This window comes from Symphalangus syndactylus, chromosome 14 (assembly GCF_028878055.3).
Source record: "Symphalangus syndactylus isolate Jambi chromosome 14, NHGRI_mSymSyn1-v2.1_pri, whole genome shotgun sequence".
Lineage (NCBI taxonomy): Eukaryota > Metazoa > Chordata > Mammalia > Primates > Hylobatidae > Symphalangus > Symphalangus syndactylus.
The window spans coordinates 67,462,516-67,482,914 of NC_072436.2; the positions used below are offsets into that span (position 1 = coordinate 67,462,516).

Consider the following 20,399-nt stretch of genomic DNA (forward strand, 5'->3'; position numbering starts at 1 on the left):
TCATTGCATGTTAAGTCTTTGTCCTCTGAGAAGGGAGGGTACAGGCATGATTTTCAGAGCTCCCTCCTCAGCTATATGGATCCCAACAAGAAGCAGGCTAGCCTGGGCATTATGGGATGTTTTGAGCCCTGTTTGGGACCCATGGCACCAAAGCCTTCAGCCAACTTGCCGAGAGGGCCTTGTTTCCGCATTCACTCTCCCAATTAATTCTCCCTAACAAGGTGCTTCTTCTGCCATACAGGGATCATGTCTCACGTCCCAGAAGCCAGTGGGATTTGCCACAATAAGTCTGGACTTGCTTGGGCTGACCCAGCCTTGCCAAAAGCCACCAAGGTTGTCAACAGAAGTAATCACTGGAACACCAATTAACTAATCAGGGGACTCGGAGGTAGAATTTAGGAACTAGTTCCTAGAATGGCTGGCCTGCAGTGATTGCTGTGGAGTTTCCAACTCATTAACCCCAGAGATTGAGGCAAGGACTTCAATCCTTCCTTCAGTTCCTGGGGGAGAGTTTTGTCTGCTCTTTTCAAATTAGTAGTTCTGCCTATTAAAATGATACTGAGGGTCAGACTACAAATAATAATAATGGCTACCATTTGCCAGATATCTATTGGACCAGGCAGCATGCTGGGAGCTCGGCGTGCCTTACTGTATTAAGTCTTCCTAATGCCCCTTAAGTCTAAAACATTGAACATCAAGAGATGATTCCTAGACAGTCAGATGGCTCCGGGGAGAGAGTTTGGCTGGAGATGCGGAACCTTCAGTGTATGGGGGGGAGTTTAAGCTGAGAAAGGGGATGTGGTCCACTATAGGAGGAAGAAAAACTATCAAGAAGGGGAAGAAGCAGCCAAGGGCACAGGGAGAACCCAGATGGAGTAGCCTCGTGGAAGCTGAGGACTCGGGCGATTCAAAGAGGAGGGGCTCTCTGCAGAGTGGGTGAGTGCAGAGAGGACTAGGAGTGGAGGAGACTTAGGTGGCATAGCTAGACATGGCAGTCTAGGAGGCAACATGGTATTCAGTTTCTTCTTTGTTCAGAGGATTGAGCTCAAGGATGGGGAACTGTGGGAGAACAGCAAAAAAACTGTGAGATGGAGGTTGGGGGGCTTGGAGAGAGGGCAATGATGGGGAAGGAATGCCCAGAGCCCAAGGCGGGAAGGCATGGCCTCTATGGAGTCCCTGGGTCCATTGAGTAGAGGGGGCTACCTGGCTATGGTGGAGAAAAGGGGGCCTAGATCCTGAGAATTCTCCAAGGTAGGTACCAATATTCCTTGTTTACCAATGAGGAAACTGAAGCACATTAAGGTTAAGTACCTTGTCCAAGATCCAAAGTTGTTGACGATGGAGCAGGCTTTGTACCCAGGCAGAAGAATTCTGTGACCCTCCCCAGCCCACCCACACCTCACTATAGAAAGAGGAGGCCCACTTCTGGGCTCCAGATTGCTTGCTGCTAATTTATCAGCAGGAACATCCCAGTGCCCTCACCCAGCCCTCCTCCCCTCCACAGGAAATTGCGTTTTCACAGGGACCTTTTGGAGTCAGTGTTTATGTCTTTTCCAACCCAGAGCTGAGGAAGGGGCTGGGCAGTGGAGGGGCTGGAGGGAGGCTAAAGGGCCAACAGGTAGGGCAGGGAACCTCCTGTTGTTGTGAGAACTGGGGAACAGGTCCTGGGCTCCCTTCTGGACCCATCCTCTTGCCCATGCAGGGAGTACAGGGTCTGCCCTGGCGGATCTGGTGGATCTGGTGGATCTGGAGGTTACTGCTGTAGGCCTGCCCCACCAGCCTGTCCCCAAACATGGATGGGCCCATCACACCCAGAATCTGCTCTCTGCCCCTTGGAGCCTGGGCACTTTCCCATTTTTCTTGTTACCAGGATGGCCACGTAGGAGCCCTGTGGTCTTAGTGAATCTCCCTGCTGGTGGTGGAGACAAAACTCAATAAACAAGAACTGTCAGGTGACAGCACAGGTCATGAGGGACCTAAAGCAGAGGCTGTGCGGCAGCTTGCTGGGGCCGCTATAGGTGGGGCTGGTGCTGGGTGCCTCCCTTGTGGTAGGGCCAGATTGTGGTGGCCTTTCTGGCCTTGCCCCCTTTGGTGATTGGGGCTCTGGATTCCAGGCAAGTGGGGTCCTCTCTGTCCTCCCCACCGCAACACAGGCATACGCTGGGGCCTCAGTTTCCCTGAGGGAGATGTGCAGGGTCCAGTGTCCAGGAACATGGGCTTGGCTACCACAAGAGGCTGTAGTGGGTGGTGGCAAATGTCCCTCTAACTCTGACAGCCGGTGTGCCCTACCTGGGAGCACTTCCAATCCTGCTTAATGAACCTCATGTCTCTGGAGCAAGAAGCAGTACCTTGGCCAAGGCCCCTCCCCACGTCCTTGCCTCTGTTTCTGCTTCAATCTTTCTTTGTGCCTCTTTCTCCCTTCCTTGATTCCTCTCGGGCTCTCCCCCACCCCAGTCCCCTCTCTTTTCCCCACTTTTCCCCCGGGAGCTCGGGGGCTGGGGAACGGGGCTGCACGTACAAGCCAGAGCCATTGTTCAACAATCTGTTTTTGTCTTCGTCTTGTTGGCAGGCGGCAGGAGAGGAGCAAAAGGTTAATGAGGCACTGTGCAGCGGGATTACTGCGTGAACGGGCGGGCGGCGGGCAGGCGAGCCAGCCGTGGTGACAGGGAACTAATTAGGAGCAGTTTAACAGGAGGAAAAAGTGAAATCTCCTCTTCACCAACTGTCAATAATTAGCTGATTTGGTGAGGTTGATATGTGTCCACAGAAGGTGGGGCTTGTCTGTGGATGAGTGAGGTACGGAGAGTGGGGGCAGCCGGGAGCTCGACCTCATCCCTAGGTGATGTTGGGGTGGAGGGGCTGTCCCGTGGTCCCAAGGTCTGCCCTCTGCCCCTTTGGCTGGCATCCCTCTGCCTCAACTCTCCATATGACCTTGGGTCTTAACCTCAAAGACGTCAGTTTCCCCAGCTGGAAGATGAGGTGTTAGAACTAAGTTTCTTCCTGTAAGAACTAAGTTTCTCCCACTAAGATTAGGGAAGTGAAAACTCAAGACAGGGCCCTGGTGCTAGACAGTGGGCTGAGTGAGTCCACTTGAGTTACATGCTGCCCCTCAGGTGCCCGGCCTGCAGCGAGGGTGTGCCCTCTGGGAGCCACCCTCTGGGTCTGGGCATGGCGAGTGGGCAGGGCCTTAGCCTTCCTGGGAATGTGTGTTACGGCCCCTAGACCCTCACTGGCTCCTTTGTCCTCCCTGCAGCTGTGGGGGCTGGGGTGGGGATGAGAGATTGGGCAGTGTGCCTCCTGGCTGGGGCTGCGGGGAGGGGAGAGGGCCCTGGGCCGCCCTTGTAGGGGCTGGAGGCTATGAGCGTGTGTCTCTTCTCTGCCTCAGCTGTTGCAGGGGCCCCTGGGGGCAGGAGTGAGGTTCACTGGCCAGGAGGCTTGTTTCCTGTGGGCCTGTTCCCTTGGTTTTGTTGGCCTCTGCCCTCTGCCTTCCCTGAGGCCTCAGCAGCGAACCGGCCTCCCCCTGTACCCCCACCCACCTGTTCCTGCCCCTTCTAGCTTTTACCAAGCACCTCGACTAGAAGAAAAGACAGCCTAAGAGTCCCCCAGGGCCAGGGCTTCCTGCTCTGAGCCTCCCATGTCAGCCCTGGGAACTCCCCATGTTCCTCCCTCTCAGCTGAGCCCCCACTCACCTCAGCTCTAGAGGGTTCTGGGGATTAGAAGCCATGTTCTGAGGAAGTCTAAAGCCTTCCCCCCATATGCTCAGCCCCAGTTATGAGCCATGTCTCATCCTGGCCCCAGAGGGTGGCTCTTACAGGCCACACCCATGCAGTAGATGAGGCAGGAGGGCCAACCTCAGCCACCCCATACTCCTTCCTGCCTCCCCAGTTATAGCTTTCAGGGTTAAGAAACAGGCATACCCTCCCTGTATGGGCAGAAATGTGGGTACCCTCAGTGGGTACCAGAACCTCCACTATCTCCACCCTCTTAACCAGCCCTGATGAAAATGGTGGTTTTGATGAACCAGCCTGGCTAGACAGCTGTGAGCCACCAGAAGCAAAGGTCCCCCAGCTTATCTTTCTTTGAGGAAGTATTTGGACCCCCAACCAAGAATGGAGAAGAGTTGGGAATAAGCTGGAATGTGGGTCCACATTCAAGCTGGTCTAGAAATGGCTCCTCCTCCAGGAAGTCCTCCCTGATCTTCCCCACCAAGATCTGTCTCACCTCACCTGTGTAGGCTCTGGTGGTGTGTTTTCTGTGTTCCATCTTCCTCCTTAGGACAATAGACCTTTCTCCCTTCCCTGACACAAGGTGTCCCTGTGGCTGAGAACTGGTGCTCTTTATCAACACCTAGTACAGAGTGTGGCTCATCTGGGTTCACCTTGACTTTGTTGGTCCCTGCTTCTCCCACTCTTCCAGGGTTGATGCGAGGCCAGAGACAATGTCTAGGGCACATTGCATCCCTCCTGAGTCTACAGCAGCATTCGGCGTCTCCCAGAGCAGGGGCCTCCTCCCCTCCAGTCTCAAATCCATCTCCTACTTTGCTTGGAGATGTTTGTTTGGGGTTTTTCTCATTTACTGGTTTAATCAGTCCCTACTGAACTCTAAAGTGGGCTATTTTTGCCGTCAGAAATCTGCTGCCTCCCCGCCTGCTGCTTTCTTGGAGTTTGCCCACAGGACCCCCCAGGAGGGACGGATGAGAATGGCAAAGCCGCTCAGAGCCTAGAACGCCAACGCCACCTGTCATGTTGCCTGTTCCCCACACCCCCACCCCAAACCTGCGCGTGCACACAGGCTCGCACACATACACGTGCACGCAAGAACATGCACACATGCCCGGGTGACAGGCCTCGGCGGGGCTGCCTGACAGCCTTTTCCCCACAGTTCTTTCCGGGACTTTCCAGGACCTTCCAGGACACCTAGCTGAATCCAGGACAGAGAGGGAGAAGGCTTGGTTGTGCAGAGCTTCCATTAAAGGCATTAATACGTGCAAAGTGGACCATGCCTGACCTGCAGCAAGGCTCAGCCCTGTGAGCTGAATGAGCGGGGCTGGGGCTGAGTGTGGGGACCCTGGGTCCTGTCCTCTTTACACAGCATCATGCAGGTTTTGTAAGCCTCCAAAAGGCCATCCTATCCATTTTGTCATGCTGGCACCAGGAGATCTTAGAAAATCTTCCCAGCATACATATGGGGAAACTGAGGCCTCAAAGCTTAGAAGATAGAGGACAGAGAATGATTCTGAGATTGGTCCACCAGAGGGCACCCAGGAATGGTGCAAAGCTCCAAAATGGTAGGGGGCAGGGTGTGGTCTGAGCACTTGCTGGGTACACATAGCACAGGGGAGCCGGAAAAGTGTAAGACAGGATTCTTGCCCACGAGGCACTTCAGTGTCACTTAACTCAGCTGTTACTGAGGACCTACTGTGCACAAGGCACAGGGATACCGAGCTGCCTGGAGCGGCTCACAGTGGGGTGGGGCAGGGGACTGCTGTAGTCACCCCTGTTTAGAGTGCAAATGAGCCTATGCCTGGGGATGGGATAGAGATAAAAGCTTGTGCTGGGGACACAGAGGCAGCAGCAATGGATTTGGTCTAAGAAGATCAAGGGAGGCTTCCTGGAGGAGGCAGCCTTAGAGGGTCAGGATATAGCCTGGACTCAGGACTCAAAGCGTATACTTAGAATGTACAGAAAATGGACAGCAGTTGATGGGTGAAGAAGCTGGAGAAAGTCCCAGAAGGCCTGGAGTGTCCAGCTGAGGGTTCTTTCACTGAGAAGGTAGTGGGAGCCCAGAGCCAGCACCAGAAGCCTAACTCAGGGGTCCAGGGGTCTAGGCTTAGGCCTCAACTGCTCCCCAGCCCCAGCCTAATGCCTCTGCTCTTCAAAGACACTCAAGATAGCTCTCCCAAAGGTGGGGCCTGGATGTGTGTGTGATGGAACAGGACATGAGGCCTGCCCAGCCCTGGTGAGAAAGGATGGGATGTTGGGCCCAGTGGACAAAGCGGTCCCAGGCCTGGCAGAGGCCTCAGGCACACAGGGTCAGCCAGGTGCCTGCTTGGGCTTTGGGCCCTGTGACAATGTCGCCACCTTCTGCAGACCCTCAGAAGCCCAGACCTCTGCCCAGGAGCAAGTGGTGGCTTTGAGCTATGTCACAGGATCACACCGAACACCCCACCCCCGCTAGCCCCATGCCTTTGAAAAGGAGGCAGAAAAGCCATCAGAAGAAAGGCCAGGAGGAGGAAGTTCTTTGTAGTAGGTAAAAGCCCCCGAGAATGGGGCACAGGCGGGGGATCCAGTTTCCTGTTTATGTCTCCGCACCTTAGCTCCAGGTTCAAATATGTAAACTATCCACTGGCCTGGCTGCAGGTGTGTGTGTGCTCCCAGGCTGTAGAGGCAGAGGTGGCCCCAAATGCATTCCTGACTCTAGCCCCCCACCCACAGTGAGCCAGGAGACAGAGACAAATAGCTCAAGGTTAACCCTTCCCACGCCACAAGGGAAGGTGCTTGGCTGTTCTAGCTGGGCCTTAGGGTGCCCGGGAGGCTGGGGAGATGCTGGATAGGATGCTCCATGTCTGGGGATATCTCCTGGAGGGGCAGCAAGGTCTGAGGGGGGTTGGGAGGATGGGGTGGCACTCTGATACGGAGAGGGGCACATCCCGAGGAGGCTGGCTGGGAGCTGGTGTGCAGGTTCTGCCTGGGAGTCAGGGAGCGCTAGCAGGGCGGCACTGCTTCCTTCATGGCAGGGCAGGGTGATCCTGGCAGCCCACTTCTGTGGCGGGGGTGACCATCAGCCAGTGCTTCATGATCCCTGCAGCCCCTGCCCTCCAGGACTTTGGCTTTCCATCCCAGACACCCCCTCCCTCGGGGGCCCCTGTTGACTGGCTCTCGGGTGCCCGGGGAGGAGCCTACCAGATGGAAGAGATGACGGCCCATGGATTCCAGCCCGCCCCGAGCTGGCTGCCTGGGCCTGGGCCACCCTTTCTCCCTATGGCCACTCCTTGTCCTCTCTCCTCATCCCCTTATCCCCAGAGAAGGCCCCTTAGAGCCAGTTTGTGGTCACAGCCAAGTCTCTGCCCCTCGACCCACTGCCCTGGGGCTCTGGCCTTCTGCGGGCTGGAGTTGGTTGGGCAGCAGGAAGGGATGCTCTATTGCCTTTGCTCAGACCTGAGTCACTTTCACTTATCCATGGGTCCAGAGGCCACTGCCAGGCAAGGCCCTGGATGTGGTTCCCTTGGAGAAAACTTGGCCCCACACTTACCTCAGAGAGGTGGTCTTCAAGGGAGACGCTTAGTTTTTGGTGGACAGGGGAGGAAACATCACATATAGGTGAGCAGGCAACTCAGGGGTTCCTGCCGCAGCCTCCCCCAGCCAAGCCCAGCAGGGAGGACCCCAGTGGTCCCAATACCCATGAGACCTAGAGATAGTGGCCACCGACCCAACACCTGGCCATGGCCAGAGAGCTGGAGGGGTCCTAACAAATGACCAGTTAAGTTGGCCTGGGATAGAGTGAGAGGCTGTGAACCAGGATCAGCATGAGGTGGGGGTCGGGCAATGTGGACCCCAGGCAGTCACTGAAATCCAGTTGCCAAGACCAAAGCCTCTCAGCCCTCACTGGGACAACTCTCAGAAAACTCTCTCTGACGCTCATGGCTGCTCAGTGTTTGTGGCACCCTCTGTCATTGCGTCCGCTCCTCGGGCTGGTCCCCCAAGGCTACCATCACAGGCTTGTTCCCTTCACTTGCCCTTCAAATGTGCCTATTCCCCAGGCCTTGGCACCCACCCCTCCATCTGCTTCCCTGGGCGAGCTCTCCACTCTGAAGGCTCTGGCTATGCTCACACATCCCGGGCGCTTTCTCCTGCCCAGAGCTCCAGGGCCCTGGACCCATCTGCCTCCCAGGCCTGTCCACCTGGGGAACCCACTGGCACCCCAGACTCAATGTGGCCACTCCGAGCCTACCACCCCCAACCCTGGCCCATCCCCTCCCATATTCCCTCCGAGAATGGCGTCACCAGCCACCCCAGCTCCTGAGCTAGAATTAGGAGTCATCCAACGCACAGTCATCCTCAACACCTCCCTCTCACCCCCACGTGGAATTGGTCATCAACTCCTGTGGATTTCATCTTCAGAAAGGCTCCTCCTGTCTGCCCCCACTGGCAGCATCATAGGGCAGGACCTGGCACTTCTCTGATTCCCACAGATGCTCCCCAGGAGGCCTCCCCAACCCCTCCTTACCCCTCCAGTCCATCCTCCACACCCACTATCCCAAGAGAGACCTTTCTAAGACAGTCTAGGGCCAGGCACAGTGGCTCATGCCTGTAATCCCAACACTTCGGAAGGTGGAGGATCACTTGAGGCCAAGAGTTCAAGATCAGCCTGGACAACATAGCGAGACCCTGTCTCTGTAAAAATTTTTAAAATAATTTAAAAATTAGCCAGGCATAGTGGCATATGCCTGTAGTCCTAGCTACTCAGGAGGCTGAGGCAAGAGTTTGAGGCTGCAGTGAGCTGCAGTCACACTACTGCACTCCAGCCTGGGTGACAGAGCGAGATCCTATCTCAAGAAAAAAAAAACAGAGTCTGGGTTATGGTCCACTCCTGCTCAAAGTCCTTCTGTGGCTCCCTACTGCCCTCAGATAAAATGCTGACACCTTCATGTAGCCTACAAGATTCTGCCTGTCCCAGCCGCACCTCCATTTCCTGTCACATTTCCATGTCCAACATTGCCCCGCCTCCCAGAAACAGGCCATGCTAGCCAGCTAGCACTTTTTTCTTCACCCAGCCAGCTTGGCCTGCCCTTTCTGATCAAAATCCTCCATTCTCTTCCTGGCTCACCTCCTCTGAGAAGTCTTCATTCCTTGTTGCCTCATCAATACATTGGAACTCCCAACCCCTCCCCAGTTGCCATGGCACTCTGCTTGTCTCTCTGGACTCCATCTGCTTTCACCAGCCAACTCCTCTCTAGACTTTAAGCTTCTAGAGGGCATGAGTTGGTCTTGTCCCCCTCTGTGTGCCCAGCCTGGGTGTCTGGAGTTGGTGACCATCAACATCTGCTGACAGGAGGGTGGACTGACTTGAAATGAAAGAGGAAGCCTAGGATGTCAGCTCTGTCCTGGGGCCCCTGCTCCTGATCCCTCAGCCACCTCCCCCAGGAGCCTTCCCACTGCCTGCATCTCCCCCTGCTCCTACCTGCTGCCCTGTGTGTGGCGGGGAGCCCATGGGAGATGGGGTGCCAGGAGGAGGAGGCCTCGGTCTCCCCCGGGCCAGCATGCTCCAGGCAGTGGGCACAGTGGGCCGTGGCCCTGCATGGTGGTGCTGAGCAGCCTCTCTGATTTTAATGTGGGCCTCAGTGCTTCAGTGAAAGCCGGCATGGGAAGTTGCTAATAATGGCACTAAAATAAAATATGCTACATCTGTTATGGGTAGCAGAACAAAATTAGCTGCTCACACCTCTGACATCCAAGATGTCTTAACTTAAAATACTCCTTGGCTTACTTTACATCATTTACTGATTATATTTAAAAGAAATACAATTTTGCAATTACTGTTCTTTCCAGCGTGATATCTATGCATCATTTTCCTTTTATGTTTATATATTTCTCCTTCATTAGTGCAGTCTGAAGGGTGATTAGGATTCTTCAAACATTTTACAGAGGTTAAACGTTGATTAAGATTTAATTATTACTGTAAATAGCTTGGAATGACATATGGTGCAAAAGCCTGACATATGTGCATTTGAATAAATGAAGTGCTATTTCCCAGGATGCCTCAGTAGCTGTTTAACAGCTTTCCCGAAGGGTTATGTTACACCTCATGGTAAGATTGCTGGGATGTTATATTTTGTTGGTTTTTGCAGCTGAAAGCTAAGAACAGTTTTCCAGTTTTTTAAAAACATTGAATATTTTAAATACCTAAATTGTTTTGCACAAATTTTTGCTAATTTGTCTAACTAGGTTAAACATTTTCAAAAGCATTTAGATTTTTAAGCGTGGGCGCTGTGCATTGTGTCAGTGGCAGCGTGGGGATGAGGGGAGCCGGCAGGGTGGAGGGGACTGGGGGTGGCAGGGGTGGGGTGAGAGAAGGTGGTTTGAGAAGAGGGGGTGGGGAAGAGGCCTGGGCCCTCAGCCTGGCTCTCCTCTGTTTGGCCCTCTCGGGTGACCAGACTTGGGTAATGGGATACCAGCGACTACAGAGGAAGGGTCCTCTCTTCTCCCACTGTGCCCACCAGCTCTAGTCCTCACTACACTCCCTCTTACGGGGACTCCACTGTGCACAGCCCGGACATGACAGAGCTCTCCGAAGGCCAGGCGGGCCTGTACCACCTTCTGTCCACTTCCCAGGGTTGCCACATCTTGACATATGGCGGGTGCATAGAACCAAGTTCAACCAACCTAAGTTGCAAGAGGCCTTGTGCCTCCTTGACTGTCCAGGGCAAATGTCTGGCGGGGACCTTCTCACTGCAGTAGTGTCTTTCTTACCTGCCCCCCTCAAGCTAGGGGCTCAGGCATCCCCACAGGCTCAGTCCCTGGAGATAAAGCCCAACATCAGGACTGATGTGGTGTCTCCAGGGGGGCCCCGTCTTCCAGTGCCTATTCTATTCCAGTGCTCTTTTCTTTCTGCCCATGTATTCCACACTGAGGGAGCACCTACTGTGGACCAGCATTGTGAGGACGCAGGGGCGAGACAGATCCGCACGTCCGCTGCCTCAGGGAGCTTGTGATCTAATGTGGAGAGGCGGGGATATGAGAAGTTCAGGGAGCTATGGGGGCCACAGAGGTGGCCACGCCCAGTCTGGGGGAGGGAAGGTGTCTAAAGCTGAGACATGAAAGATGATGAGCTGAAGACGGGAGAGCAGAGTGGGGGCAGGAATGGAAGTAGGACGGGGTGTCTCAGGACAACTCAGGCAAAGACTGGAGTAGGGACAGAGCCCAGGGTGTGTGAGGAACCAAAATCAGTCCATGTGCCCTGTGTCTCCAGTCCAAGGGTTAGGGTGGCGTGGGAGTCTGACTTGATCCCTGAGGATCAGGGTGCCATGGAGCCATTTCACAGTGAAGAGAGGCATGGGAAGACTTGCAGTTTAGAAGGCCGGCACTGGCTGTGGTTGGGGACGGACTGGGCTGGATGAGACCTTGTGGGGAGGGACGGGGAGAGAACGTAAAAAGGCTCCAGAGTCTTTGGGCAGAGCACCACTGGATGGCGGTGTCATTCCCGAGATGGGGAGCTGAGTGGGGCCAGGGGAGAGGGCAGGTTCATTTCCATTTCGGGTGGGTTGAGTTCAGGCTCCTGTGAGATGTCCACAGCAGTTTGGCAGGCAGGCGGCTGTGAACCTGAGGCTCTAGGGAGAAACAAGGCTGCAGAAATCTGGTGTGGGGGTAACCCAGGGCATGTACAGAGAAGAGGGCCCAGCCAGGCCAAGCCCCAAGGACCCTGAGGAGCGTGCAGTGGGTGTCGTGAAGTGGGGGGGTGGCAGTGACCTTGGAGAGAAAGATTTTTCTGGAGTGTGGTGAGAACAGAAGCCAGATTTACTGTGGGTTGAAAAGTCAGTGGGAGGGAAGGAGGTGGACACAGCCAGTGTAGACTAAGTTTTTTAAAGAAACGTGGCTGCTGGGGAGGAGAGAGACCAGGTAGTAGCTGGGCCTGCCTTGGGATGAAGGGGAGGTGTCATCAGAGAAGGTTCCTGTGTGTGGAACACTAATGGGCAAAGGTGGGAGAGAGGGAGGATGACCCAGGAGGGGGCCCCAGAGTGGGCAGGGGAGGTGGAGCCAGGTGGGGTCCTGTCCTGCGAGGGGAGGGATGGCAGCTGTGGGGTGGGAGGAGGGCAGGTGCATGGACACAAAAGGCAGCGGGTTTGATGATGGGAAGCTGAGGGGTTCCCCTCTGACACCTTCAGCTTTTTCCCTGAATAAGAGGAAGTCTCACCTGCCCGGAGTGCGTGGGAGCAGCGGGTGGGGTGGCCAAGGAGAGGAGAGCAGAGCAGGTGTCCGGTGGCCTCTGGAGAGTGGGCGAGGGAGCTGACCTGGCTATGGGGGCAGGGGTGGGGTGGTTGTCTGCAGTGGTTGGGGGTCCAGCCAAAGTCAAGGACAGAGAATTTTGAGGGTCTCCATTACATGGTCAGGTTCAAGTAGGAGTGGGGTGCATGGCGGGGTTCTCCGAAGCAGGGCTTCTGCCAGCAGCGTGGGAGGGACCCTTGGGCTAGGGAGTAGCTGAAGGGATAGCCCCTGGAGTCCGGGTTGCAGGGGAAGATGTAAAGACTGAGTGGTGGGAGAGTGGAGTGTGGGCACTCAGGTCTAGGGGACTAGAAACAGAGAAGCAGGAGTGAGTGGGGTGCTGGAAGGACAGGCGACTGAGGAGCCCAGGAGGGTGGGGTTTGGATGGAAGGAGTTGAGGTGGAGCAGCCCTGGGTGGTCATCAGGTCCAGGGAATGGCCCTGGGCAGGGCTGTGGTGGGTCTGCAGTGCGCCGGACATGGTTCTTGGGGGTGAGGGAGATGCAGAACTCAGAGGCCAGTGTGTAGGATGTCCACTCACGTGGACACACCATCAGAAGAAAGAGACCCGGTCTGGGCTGGAAGGGATGCTGTGAGCCCTGTGGCGGGAGGGCGGTGGAGAAGGAAGATGTGTCACTAGGTAGGGCATGTGAGCCCTGGCTGGGGGGGACACGGGGGTGCAGGGGGCAGAGCTCTGGGGCCCAGGGTGGTCCTCACTGCAGCTCCCAGCCCCACTATTTGCCCCTTCCCACTCCCCCACTTTTCCTCTCTGTTCTCTCTTCACAGATTGAAACATCCCAGTTAGAGCCGGAGATAGCCCAGGCCACGAGCAGCCGGACAGTGGTGTACAACAAGGGGCTGTGAGGGTGGTCAGCAGCCTGGGGACGGAGCACTGTGCATCCGGGGAGCTGAGGGGCAGGGCCATAGACTCACGGCTGCACCTGCAGGGATCAGCACGCCAACCCCAGCAGTCCTGGGCCCCCTGGGAGAGTGCTCAACCTGCAGTGGAGGGAGACTGACCCATTCACATTTTAACATAGGCGAGAAGAGTTCTAACACATTTCGTACAAAAAAATAATCAAGTGCATTTCTGGGCCTTATGTGGGGTTGTCAAAACTCCACTCAGCACAATTATGTGTGAAGCTGAAAAATTGTAGAGGGCCCATGGGGTAGAATTAGAATCCTTTTATACTTTGGTTCCTTTTTTATTTTTATTTTTTATCAGAATCAAATCTGAGCCTTAGTTTCAGCTGACCAGAAGTGGCAGGAGGACAGGTGGAGGGGAGCCAGATTAGGCCTGGAGTTGGGCTGGTTTGGTGGCCAGGCTGGTAAATTTAGGATATTACAATGGCCAGCCCGGATGGCTCCCTGAGCTGGCATGGGGAGGGGAGAGAAGGTGGTCTGCACCCCACAGGATGAACTAGCCATGACTAGCGTCCTCAGGAAGTGGCCCAGGGAATCAGGGAGCCCTGGAGGCCTCTGCAAGATTCTGTGGGCAGCTGGCTCTGAATGTAGTCAGCCCACATCCATTCCAGAGCTGCAGAACCAGTCCCTCTGAGTGAAGCCCAGTGACCCTGGAGCTAGGGTCCCCCTTCGTGGAGCTCTAACTGATTCAGGGCCCCTGAAGTGATCCCAGCTCCAGGCAGGAAACCCCGAGAAGGAATGGTGCTTGGCAGGAACCATGGACCTGCACTTGGCCTCTTCGAGAAGATCCTCCTTCCAGGCCCCAGGCTGGATGCTGGGTACTGGGGCTGAGAGTAGAGCTGGACTGGGCTGGCTGCCTTCTGCGGAGCTTCTCCAGCCACCAAGGCTGCCTGCCCCATCCCATCCCTTTCTAAGCAGGAAGGTCTCATGCCTGAGAATGCCTAAGCCAGCTCCGTAGACACCTCTCAGAGAAGCAGCATCAACCCAGGAGCAGTGGGCCCTGGCTCTGGCACTAAATGGCAGTGAGATGTCGGACAAGTTCATTCCCTTCTCTGAGCCTCCACTCCCTGTCTGAAACCAGAAGACTGGATCAAGGGGTTCCCACTGGCTCCTCCAGCAAGACCTCGTCTTTGCCTGTCCTGCTCAGATGCTGGTCATCCTGGGCATGTGCCCAGTGTGGACTCTGGACTGGGAAGGGGGCAGGCCCCTTTGGACCAGCAGTTGGCCTCAGAACCTGGACCTTGCCTTCTGTATGTGACCCCCATATCCCGGGAGCAGTTGACCTTTGCCGAACACTTTACAGTTCTGGTGGAGGAGGTAACATAGAGCCTGGGCCTGATGGTGGGGCCATACTCGTGTGTCGCCTCTCACTCCTGCAGCCTCAGAGGCCCCTTGCTGCTGGCTCCCATCTCCCTCCCATTTGCAGACCAGGAAGGAAGAGCGAGGTGTACAGAGGGAAGCAGAGCCTGGGGTGGGTGTGAGCAGGGTGACCCCTCATCTGAAAGGCCCAAACCAGGGGGAATCACCAGCCTCAGTGCAGCCCCCTCCTGACCCCACCTAGAATGGAAGCGTCCACCTGCAGTCCCGGGTCTCCCTCCCCTGGGGTCTCCACCTCAGGGGAGACTTAGGCCAGAGGTGAACATTCATGTGTAGGAAGAGGCCGCTGCAGGGTGGCATCTTAGGGCAGGGGAAGTGTGCTGAGGTGGGTCTTCCATGGGCATGGCTGTTGCCTCTCTGCCAGCCCCTAGTGCCCACCAGCTGGCTCTGCAGCACATTGCTCTGAGGGGCCTGCCATTCTCCTGAGGAGCAGCCCACCTGCTGCCCGTGAGGAGGGGGAGAAGGCTTAGACAAGCCTGGAGGACAAAACAGCGGGGGAGTGGGGGTGACTGCTGCGCTGTGCTGGTCTCTAGGCCTGGACTAGGTGCTGGCATGTCTGGGTCCTCTTTTGAAAAGCTCACTTCAAGCTCACCCTGCTCCTATCTATCATAGGGTCTTATTGTGCACTTTATCTTGGGACCAAAACTGCCTACCCACCCCCCTCCCGCCCTTCCCCTGCCAGAGGCCTGGTGCCCTGGCCCAGCCTGTGGCTTCAGCATCTCATAACTCATTTTTGTCTCCCGGATGATTTCCGTCATGCTCCCAAATGCAGCTTCAGGTGAGCCGAGGGGTCTGCTCCTGTGGCGGTACAGTGGCAAAGGATCCAGATAGCCCAGGGTGAGGGTGACAGAGGGACAGTGGGCTATGCCACTAGGCCCTGGTCTGGCTTTGGAAAGCCCTGTGAGGGGAAACCTTCACCCAGCACCCATGCCCCACTCTGCTGAGGCCAGAGGAAGGGAGGCCTGAGGGGCAGATTGGTTCATGCCTGGGGTGGAGGCTAAGCCTCACCCACAGTCAGGGCGGGGCTGGCCAGCTGTGCCAGAACACAACCCACGCCTGCAATGGTTCTCCATCCCTGGTGTCCCTGCCTGGCCCTCCTCTGGTCACTTCAAACATTCCCTCAGGCTTGGGGGTGCCCTTCTTCCATTTCCAGACAGCACTGTGAGGGTGCAGGGACCAAGATGTCAAGCTGGCCATGGAGTCAAGCTGGCCGACGGACCCCTTTCACCTCCTGGTTATGAGCCGACTTCTTTCGAGTTCTGGCCTCTGGCCTGGGAGAAGGGCAGGAGCCTAGAGGAGGAAAAAGGCCGGTGGACAGACCCAGGGTGGTCTTCAAGCCTGGCCCAGTGAGAGTGAGGCCCCCACACGCAAGCCTCAGCCACTCCCAGGGGCCTTTGCAGTGTCTTTTTAACCTCAGAAAATTTCTCAATCTATGTGATTTGTGTAATACTAATGAGCTTCGGGCAATAAATACGGGATTTAAAGCATCAGGGTGTGGTTTTGTGAATTGTGGGTGGGAAGAGGAGTGGCATATGGAACCCAGTGGGAAAAGGGAAGGACTGCCTGAGGATTTTGTGGAAAGACCTCCAGGGAAGGTGCAGACCTAGGTTCCAGGATGGATCGGGCCAGCTGGGAGGCCCAGAGGGAAGGGTAGAGGAAAGGATGGAGACCATGTGAGGGCACAGGGCAGTGAAATTCTGCAGGACTCCCCTTACAGAGCTGTTATTGAGCACTCACTAAGGAGCCCGCCCTCAAGGAACGTGAGTAAGTAAGACTTTTGGTAGATTCCCATACTGTTTATATCCATGAGGCTGGGAGGCCGGAGGGGGTCATTTCTGGACCACCTGGGGCCAAGAGAGGCCTCCTGGGGAGGGAAGGTTTGAGCCAAGTGGAAAGGTGCTTCATGGCTGCAGTGTGCATGGTACCAGCCCTGAGATCTCTGCCTCTTTTTAACTCCTCCACTATCCCTTGGGGCTAGGACTTGGGCATCTCCTGATAGCAACGGTTCCTCCTCTTCCAGGCAGCCCCCAGAGTTACCAAGTCCAGCCCTGCAGGGAAGCGGGCAGGGAGGTGGAAAGCCATCCTGGTTGGGGTCAGACAGACCCCAGTTTCAGCCGCAGCTTGGCCCAGCATGACAGGCTTCTAGCTAGATGCTTCCTTTATTCACCCATCAATTTGGTCAGACATTTATTGACACCTACTCTAACTGAGCCTTGGTGACCTTATCTATAAAATGCCAAGAACAGCATCACTCGGCTGGACTGTTGTAAGGATGGAAAGCTGGAGGAGGAATGTACCCAGACTCCTCTCCCCACTCCCAGGTGTGTGGGGGAGGGCCTGCCTCCCCTCCTGGGTGCTGGGACCTTCCCCACTAGAGAGAGAGAGGAGAGAAAGGGACAGGGGACGGAGCTGTTCGCAAGTGATGCCTCTGGGCCAGGAGGCTTCTGGTCTCTGGGGAATTTCTTTGCTAAGAGCTCCACAGGCCACAGCCTCCATCCGGGCGGGCGGAAATCCTTGACTCTCAGGACAGACACAAATCCCTCCTGGGAGCTGTTTGTTGTTTTTAGCTGGTTTGGGGGCTCAGCTCCTGCCCAGCCCAGAGATCATTAACACTCCAGGAATGTGGCCTCCCCTGCCCCCATCCCCTCCCGCCTGGCCCATCGGACCTCCCTCCTCTCACTCAGGCCACGGTTAGAAGGAGAGTCAGAATGTGAGGGGATGGAGGCCACGATGAGTGACTCTTCCTGATGCCCCAGGGGCCTAGCCTCATTTTCATAGCTCCCTCAGTCCCCTAAAGCTGCTGCAGCCTCTGCCATCTCAGCCATCCCTCTGCCACCAATTAGCTCCCAAAACAGGAATGCCTCAGCCACTTCCAACAAGGCCTCAGCCCTGCACGCCCACCCTTCCCCGCAGAACCAAGAGTCTTTCCGGGCAGTGGCTGAAAAGTGTTCACTCTCCACCCTGCACACCGAGGCAGATGCTGGCAGCCTTGCCTAAGGCCAGGGCCAGTCTTCTCTTCCCCACGAGGACACCTCCTCAGCCACAGCAAGAATCTGGAGCCCACCCCAGTTCCCTGGGCCTCATGGAGGGGTGGAGAAGAGAACAAAGGGAAAGAGAAGATGGACAAATGGACAGACAGGCCCCAGACCACCAGACCCTCTCCTGGAATACCCCATGTAAACCCAAGGGGAAGTGAGGGAAGGGGCCCGCCCTCCGTCCCAGGCCAATGGATGCTGGTTCTCCTCCTCTTCATATGTTAGCATGACACAGGGAGGGACAGTACAGCAGAGCCCTGAAGCAGCTCGATGTCATTAGAGAATAGAGAGGAGACCCAGGAGCGGCGGTGTGGCCAGGTGCTGCTGGGCCAAGGCCAGCGGAGAGCCCCTTGAGGCTTTAAGTAGAGAAGTGGAGTGACCTGGCTGCAGAGTGGAGGGTGGAGTGGTCACAGCAAGGCTGCTGGGGAGACTGGGTGAGGGGCCTCTGCAGCGGTCATGGTGAGGAAGATGGGGCCTGGGCCGTGTGGTGGGGATGGGGATGGGGAAGGAGAGAAGTGAAGATTCAGGACTGCTCAGCTCTCCGTGAGGGTGGCAGAGAGAAGTAAGGGATGACCCTAGGTTCCTGGCTTAGGCAGCAGAGAAGGGGCCATTTCTGAGCTAAGGCACAGAGAAGGAAGAAAAAACCCACAGGAAAGGGGATGCATTCCGATTTCCAAGGCATCAGAGGTTCCCGGGAGATAACCAAGTGGACACCAAGAGACGAAGTCTGGAGCTCAGGAGACAGGTAGGGATGGGAAATGTGGATGTGTCTGTTGTCCACATCTAGGGAGCATCTGGAGCTGGAGGAGCAGAGATGGCCACCCAGGTGGAAGGAGCTCTGAGGAGCCCCACCTCTGAGGCCTGGGCAGAGACAAGGAAGCTCAGCCATAAGGGAGGTGTGAGGGCTGAACCACGTCCTCCCAGAACTCATCTGTTGAAGTCCCAATGCCCCGTGCCTGAGAATGTGACTGTCTTTGGAGACAGGGTCTTTACAGAGGTAATTAAGTTAAAAAATGTGGTTATTAAGGTGGACTCTCATCCAAAGGAGAATCCAAAATGACTGACGTCCTTTTAAGAAGAGGAGATTGGGCTGCAGCCATGCTAGAGGAAGAAGCTCCTGTGAAGACAAAGGCGCTGTCCACAGGCCAAGGAGAGAGGCTTCAGAAGAAACCCGTCCTGCTAACCCCTGATCTCGGCTGGCAGCCTCCGGTGCTGGGAAGAAATAAATTTTGGTTGTCGAAGCCACTCAGTCTGAGGTGCTTTGTCGTGGCGGCCCAGCACACCAAGGCAAGAGGCGAGGAAGGCAGGGAGGGCGTGGCATTCCAGAGGACAGTGATGGGAGTGCTTCGGTAGAAGGGGCTTCCATGTACTTCACTGAGGCCGAGAGGTGAAGGGAGACACGGACCAAGGCGGGCCCCGTGGAGGACCCAGAGAGAAGGGCCTCAGCGGGATGTGGTCAGCGCAAAAGACAGATCTTCACAGGTCGAAAAGTCAGTAGGACTCCCACGGACGGCCGGCGTAGCTAATTCCTTCATGAAGTTTGGCTGATGGGCAGAAATGGAGCATTGTGAGATGGAGCTGAGGGAGTGCTTAGAAGGTGGGCCCCTCCGGCAAGAATCAGAAGAGACTGTGTCGCAGAAAGAGAAAGAACAGCCTAGCAGCGAGCCGCTCCAGGCGGGGAGACTCTGAAGCCCAGGTTGGAGGTGGGGGTTAGGGGTAGGGTTCTCCTGGGCCAGGAGAGAAAGTGGCAGGTGGTGACAGGAGGCAGGTGGGGAGGAAAGGCTGGCCGCAGGCAGCGTGGGGTTGAGGGTGAGGAGCCCCCACCCCTCCAGATCCACTCTGCATCTGTCCACCTGCTCAGTCCCTGGAAGCTAAGGGCTGGCTGGCTGGCTTCCACCACCAGGAGTCCCAGCAGGAAACTGGGGGATTGGAGGAGTGACGCTGGGGGATTTTTTCCTCCTGGTCCCTCCTGCCATCTCTGGGCCTCTCTGTACTGAAGGTTACAGCTCCTACCTGGGGGCCCTCTCCAGCCAGCTGTCTCCTCCAGGTTCCAGTAGCTGCCCCTGCCTCCTTCCTCTTCAGGCCTCAGGGCCATATGGGCTCCCCACTGTTACCAGCTCTGGGGTACTGCACCATCCCTGTGGGCTCCCCAAAATTCAATTGTTCCTGTAGTAAACTGTCCTCCAAGTGCTCTACCTGAAGGTACCATCTGACTGATGCAAAGGTGTCCCCTTCCAGGGCTGTATCTGAAGGTGGGAGTAAGGCCCTCTGCTGAGTCAGGGGGAAGAGAGGCTTGGAGGGAGGGCGGCAGAGGACTTCTCAACAGGGTGAGGCCTCAGCTGAGGCCGACACCCGAAACATTGAGGGGCGCCATCCCGCACACCTCCCTGCTGTCCTCATGGACTCAACTGCACGGGCAGGTGGAAAGACTGGTTCAAGCAGGCTTTCAATTCTGCCAGGCAGGTGCAACCAAGGAATAGTGGGACAAGGATGTGTCGGAAAGAGAGTAGAGGAGGTTGTGGCTTGGGGGCCCCCGCAAGGTCCCACACTGCTGCAGAGGGAAAGGAGCGAGCCAGCAAATGGGAAGAGCTCAGGGTTCGACGGGAAAAGACACCCGAATGTGTGATTTGAGAGAAGGCCCCATTCTGGGCTCTGATCATCCCTGAGAGAGGGTGGTGAGGGGAAGATGAGGGAATGAGAGGCTGGGATGCCAGGTGGGTTGTCCATGCAGACCCCAAGGTCTGGGGGACAGGAAGACTGTAAGCCGTAGCCAGCTTTTAACAAATCAGGGGGCATGACCGGGCCATGCAGCCACAGACGGCACACGTGCACAGCCGCACACATGCACAGCGGAACGCCCACAGGCACCCACACAGTCACACTCACACGCACGCCCACAGCCCTCCCAGACACTCCAAACACCCTCACATGCACTCACCCTCACACACACCCCAGACAGCAGATGGGGCGCTCGGGTAATTGGTTAAACCTGTTCTGATGTCTGGCTCCGCCTTGGCAGCGCCCGTCTGACAGGAAAGCTGGCTGGGCCTGCACCGCTCAGCCTGCTGGCCGCCCCTCCCCTCCTCT

At 56.2% G+C, this 20,399-nt stretch overlaps 1 protein-coding gene across 9 annotated transcripts in view; it reads left to right on the top strand.

Annotated features, from left to right (window-relative positions):
• SFXN5 (sideroflexin 5) overlaps positions 1–15,764 on the top strand; it is a 132,094-nt gene extending 116,330 nt beyond the window's left edge. For 8 of the 9 annotated variants that reach the window (XM_055241041.2, XM_063616829.1, XM_055241043.2 and 5 more), the window contains one exon: positions 12,763–15,764. In XM_055241041.2, the coding sequence (XP_055097016.1) occupies positions 12,763–12,840 (78 nt within the window). In that variant the 3' untranslated portion in view covers positions 12,841–15,764. Of the gene's footprint in view, positions 1–812; positions 6,528–12,762 lie in introns of those variants that run through there. The other variant, XM_055241040.2, reaches the window with a different exon arrangement.
• The last annotated feature ends 4,635 nt before the right edge of the window (positions 15,765–20,399 follow it).